This window comes from Galendromus occidentalis, unplaced genomic scaffold, assembly GCF_000255335.2.
Source record: "Galendromus occidentalis unplaced genomic scaffold, Mocc_1.1 scf7180000077451, whole genome shotgun sequence".
In the NCBI taxonomy this organism is placed as follows: domain Eukaryota; kingdom Metazoa; phylum Arthropoda; class Arachnida; order Mesostigmata; family Phytoseiidae; genus Galendromus; species Galendromus occidentalis.
Window position 1 is genome coordinate 859872 of NW_003805439.1, and position 5302 is coordinate 865173.

Consider the following 5302-nt stretch of genomic DNA (forward strand, 5'->3'; position numbering starts at 1 on the left):
GGAGAAAGCAAACGATGGAGAGAACGAAAAACGAGATCAGGGTCGCAGGAAAAGTGGGAGGAGGCATGCCCGATGGGAGAAATATGAAGCACATTGTGTCAAATACAAATTTCTCGCAGTCGAAGCGTAGAGGGCGCCCACCCCCGGCTGCCGCTGACACGATGATGGAAGGCCCAAGAAGTCAACGCGGCTTGCGATGGCAAGAGGCGAAGGTAATTATGGGGGGTGGTGCATGGGTGAGTTGACGTATGTAAGTGGGGCCATATGCTGGAATCGGAGCTCCAGCATCTCATTGGGTATTGCTCAGCTCGGGGAAGATAAACTGTTAACTGTTATTTGGTTGAGTCCCCTGTGAAGATCGGGGGAACTACCGTTACAAGGCTTCTCTGTGGCGGTATTCGACCCACCGGAAAGCGCAAGTGCCCATGTGTCGCAGTCGTTTTATTCGACGATCTCAGTGAACGGGATTCATCTACCTACAATGGCGGTGAGATTACGTCCGAATCGTGATTCAAACCAGCGGGTCCATCCGGGGGTGATGGGTATCCTCTGTATCTTGCCCGAAGCTTGCTGACCAATCTTCGTCCACTGTTCACCAGTAGGACCATTGGCCCGGCTTAACTTTCACATCGCAACCGTCGAGAAGATTCGATAGAACCTTCTGCTGACATGCTCGTTCCCATCCATGCCTGCCGATAGAAGGATGGTATGATGGATGGACTTGATTTCCGCAAATCTGATCTCTATCGAGAGTCACCACGCTCACCAAAACTCAAATCCGTATTGCCAACGGATGTAAGATGCGCACATGACGTCGTCATCGAGGTCTTCGTCCAGGAAAGCTATCGAAATAAGTGATCTTTATAATTCCCTCATGTATTACTATTTCGGACAACATACGTCATCGAAGACAGCACAGGGAGACTGACGAATTCTCGTCCGTCGAGCATTATTCAAGTATAATTATCAGGTTGGGAAAACGTCTCTCTGCCGACTCGCTTCGGAGATTTCGACAAATCCGGACTCACAAAGAGTGAGTGTTTAGAAATGATCTCGTAATAGGCATATATTAGGATATTGGAGTATTCGAATTCCCACGAACCCGAGCAAAGAGCGTGGCACTTCCCGTTACGCATCCCGGGCACGAACTTATCGAAACAGTAGAATTTACTGGGGATCTGGAATATTCCGACGAGTCTCTGACCTTTCGCGCGGGGTTTCGACAAGTTCATTTCATTGCCGCTCACGAAATCAGCCACGCAAAGGACTGTGGGCGAGATGAGACCATGAGTTCGACAGGAAACCTACAGCGAGTCCGGCCGATAGAAATCGTCGACCGGGCGATGGAACCGTCCTTCCTACTCACAGTTATTCACATTCCATCGATTCCAACCAACTTCGTTGAGTTTCCGGGCGAGGTAGCACCGATGAACTTTACGGCCAGATGACTGTGGGGACAGAGAAACCACGGTGATGATCCAGAGACACCGTATGATGGGAGTCATCGCTCATGATATTCGCCGCATCAGTATTTCGACTCAGAGCATTTCGGAGCCGCAGACTTCGGAAAATCGTTCCATGACAAGGAGCGCGATTCATGGGACCATCATGGCGTCGGAGCTTTCGTTGGAAGGATTTTCCGATGTTTGAACAGCTTTAGCTCCATCGCGATTTCCTCGCGAATTCGCTTGAACGACTTTCCGCTAATGATTCGTTATTTTTCTTTCTCCGATTTCCATTGACGGGACCGATCCTGAGTGTACCAAAACAGTGATCCATTGAGTTGGTCATACCGTAGCGGTGATCGGGTTTGGATGCTTTTCTGTCTCTGCTTGGTTCTCGGAACCCGAGAGCTGCCAGCCAGGAGCCCTCTGAGGTTTCATATGCCGTTCGAGTCCATCCAGAGTAGAATCCGCTGTGAAAACGGCGTCAGCCGCTGTCCATGGTCAGACGGGCGACTTGTTCTTGATTTGTGGTGGACTCTTGCTCATTGGAATCCTAGATTCCTCCGGCGCAATCGCTGTTCTCAATGTGAACTCTTTGTTTGCCTATGCGTATCGACTTTCTAGTCGATTTTGCCGGAGGGTTCGGAAATGATGAAATCCCAATCTTCTTTTCAAAGATCGCGGTCTTCGTCTGGGATACGGAGGCTTTTCGTTCAGCAAAATTCTGCTCCGAAGCCGTCGATTCGGGAACCCGCTGGTCTTGAGTATCCCTTTTTTTATATTTCGACATCTTATAGAGGAGGGTGATCCTGGCCGGAGGATCTATGAGGGAGTTCGGAGCTGTGCTGATCATGAGAAGAGCTACAAGCGACTGAGTGAGCGACTGACGGAGCGGACCAAAGACCACTAAGCTTTCTCTGGGGACTTATCCAATATGGGAACAAATGGCCACGAGGTGAACTGAGGGATTGAGGGTGAGCTCGGGAGATTATTCCGTAATTAAAATAGAACCCCTGCAGCCACCGCCCGCTGTCACTTCTCGCTCGAGCCAATAGCCCGCGGCCAGCGAACAATAGACACTGCGTCCTACATTCCTCTCGATTCGAGGATCACCTGTTACTTTCCGGGTGAATCTGGTGCTCTTAGAAGACGGAGACGTGGGAGTCACAATTGTTATTCGGTTGCATCCCAGAAGCGTCCACGTGTTACCCGCTCGCGAAAAATTGTGTCGGTTCCCATTTTGAAGGAATGATTCATCTAAATCACGCACGGTAACGAACCGGCTACCTGGCCTGCGTCTCCCACATGAGACCCAAGAGACGATGGTGCTTAGCTCTCTCGCGGAGGAACATTGGCTAGCTCTAAATTATTGTTGCTGGGATCTGGAGTGACATCTTACGCTCCGCGATCTCTCTTTGGGCATTCGGGCGGAATAAGTCGGCAAGGATTTCCCTCCTGGTACCTCCGCCGAGTCCCACTGCTCCCAGCTCTCCCCCTCCTTTTTCAGCGGATTCCTGGCCAAGTCAGGCTATACTCTCATACGACATTCGGGGAATACCGAGGGATGGATCCATCCACCAATTTCGCCGAGGGAGACACGTACCCGCAAGCGTCCGGATTCTTTGAGCTGATGCAACCGTGTGGCCCGGCAGTCTGCCTGAACCGAAAAAATTTATGGATTATTGGTGAGGCTCGTTTTATTCATCGAATTGCGGGTAGCATGTGTATACACATCACTTGAGTGATTTACTCCGAGAAATTCGCCCGGGGACCTATCTCTCAAAGACTTAGGTAACGTCAATTCATTGTGGATAGCTAATGAGATCGATTGCACTCGGATAATGATGATACATCGAGCGGCTTGCTTCCGGAGCGTGACGATTCCGGAAAAGCAACATTCCTATCTTCTCCGAGGACGAGGCTACGGGTTCCGTTTCAATGAGCCTTCCCACGGAGGGGCTGTTGCATCTGGAATGCAGACGAAAAAGTAAGAACTTCCTCTGTGTGAACACTCCCAGCTCGCGTAAGCGCACTTATTCCCATGTCTCACCTATGCTTTCGATCGAAAGCGTTTTGGATTCGGCTCCCCTATGTTTTTTGTTGCATTTCGTTCGGATAAGTGCGACGATGAATGAAACTGTAATGAGGGACTGATTCAATAACCGCGGTGGAGCAACACGCAGAACTTCCTCGGATCTCGGGACGCGCTCCGGGGAGCTTCTTGTCAATCGCAGCGATTGAGGCGGAACAAACAGCGCTGTCAGCGGTATAAAACTCGGAATAACCGACTATAGAGCATGATGAATCAGTAGAGAAATGGATAAACTCACTCAATACAACAGCAGTAACAACTCCGATGCCGGCCACCATGTACCGAAAGTCCGTCAGACGATGCTTAGTTGCATCGAGCAACTTGTTCACTTCAGAGAAATCTATAGATTCATACATCGCTCCGTCCGTCAAACCAAGGGTTCCGTCCAGAAGAGTTTGAGCGTCCCAGAAAGTGATTTCACCTGTCGCATCCCAAGCAACGGAGTGGCCCGTTGCTACCAGCGCCGAGCCGTTCTAGAATGGTTTTCCTTCTTTCCCGGTCAAAGCTCCATACTACGGACCAGGCTGGTCTGAAAGATGTCGGGCCCCGTTGGTCGGCGAGGGAAGGTGGACGGAGCCGAGAACATCTAAAAAAGAAACGGCAAAGCTACTATGCACTCTGAGTCATCTTCTCTCGAGACGAGCGGATAGCCCAGCTGACGGCTCCGGACGCCGGAGCCGTAAGCTGGTCCGTCCGGAATCCAACGACTCGGAAGCAGCGTTCCCAGTTTCTGCATTCCGTTATTAAAGTAGGTAGTATTCAGGTTCAACTAAGCTCGCTTGCCCGGAGAAAGCTCCACGTCCGGTCAAACTTCAGAATTACCGACTTGAATGAGGGAAACTTCCCGATTGGAGGAGCAATTTCGACGAGAGGGCAATCCGGGCACTGCGGTTCCAGGATGGAATCTTCCCGGTCGAAATGACCCCCCGTCTCCGGGCAAAGGTATCTGCTGCTCGGGGAGATTCTTCCGAGGGCCGAGCAAAAGTTGACAATTCAGACAGGTGAAAATTTTCACACCTGACGCGCGGAAACTAGAAAAGATTCCCAGAATATAACACCTGAGGCGTAAGACGATCCGACTTCGGAATATATTCCGAGCCCAGAGTTCGTTGCCCTCTTCCAGTACAGCCATAGCCGAATGGCAGGATTCGCGGAGCTCCGCGGCTTGCCCTGACGAGAGGAGGCTGGCCTGGCTTTCCCGTATAGACAGTCAAGTTGCATGGGCGACGAGCGTTAGGCCTCCGAGACGGACAGAGTACGGCGGACGTACACGAGAGCTTCGATGTAATATTTTACAGCTCGGGGAAGTCTGTCGCATCTCTCGACTCTCGACGATGCTGGCGAGTCGCCTTCCTGGGTAGAGACGGGTACCTCTAATCAGAAGTACGACGACTTAATGGGAGGGTTTTTGAGAAAAAGACGGGCGTCCTCTCGCGGTCAGAATGCAGGGTTTGCTCGATTCGCTGATGACAGATGCATACATGACGATACGCGACGCTCAAGTTCGAGAGCGTCAACCGGGAGATCCTCGCCGAAGGATGAGCATTCCCGAGAGCTCTCTGGTTTTACGACTTGTCCACCTTTGACATCTACCGGTCACCAACCTCTGCACGCTCGGCTGAACACGGAAACGGTCGTCCTCCCGGACTCGCGAGAATGCCAAAGGTTTCCTGATTGCCGTCGTGAGTTTTGAGAATTTCGATGTCAAACCCCTGTATCACTGTCTAGAAGCTCGACTTATCAGAGTGATTGTATCAATATGATG

The 5302-nt window shown here is 51.1% G+C and overlaps 1 protein-coding gene across 1 annotated transcript; it reads right to left on the reverse strand.

The window, feature by feature from the left end:
• Window positions 1–592: 592 nt before the first annotated feature.
• LOC100900832 (lysozyme C, milk isozyme-like) lies at window positions 593–1573 on the reverse strand. The gene is made up of 4 exons (XM_003743827.3): window positions 1367–1573; window positions 1103–1267; window positions 767–842; window positions 593–689 (listed from the first exon to the last, which is right to left on the reverse strand). The coding sequence occupies exons 1-4, from the start codon at window positions 1503–1505 to the stop codon at window positions 593–595; spliced, it is 477 nt and encodes a 158-aa protein (XP_003743875.1). The 5' UTR covers window positions 1506–1573.
• Window positions 1574–5302: the final 3729 nt, after the last annotated feature.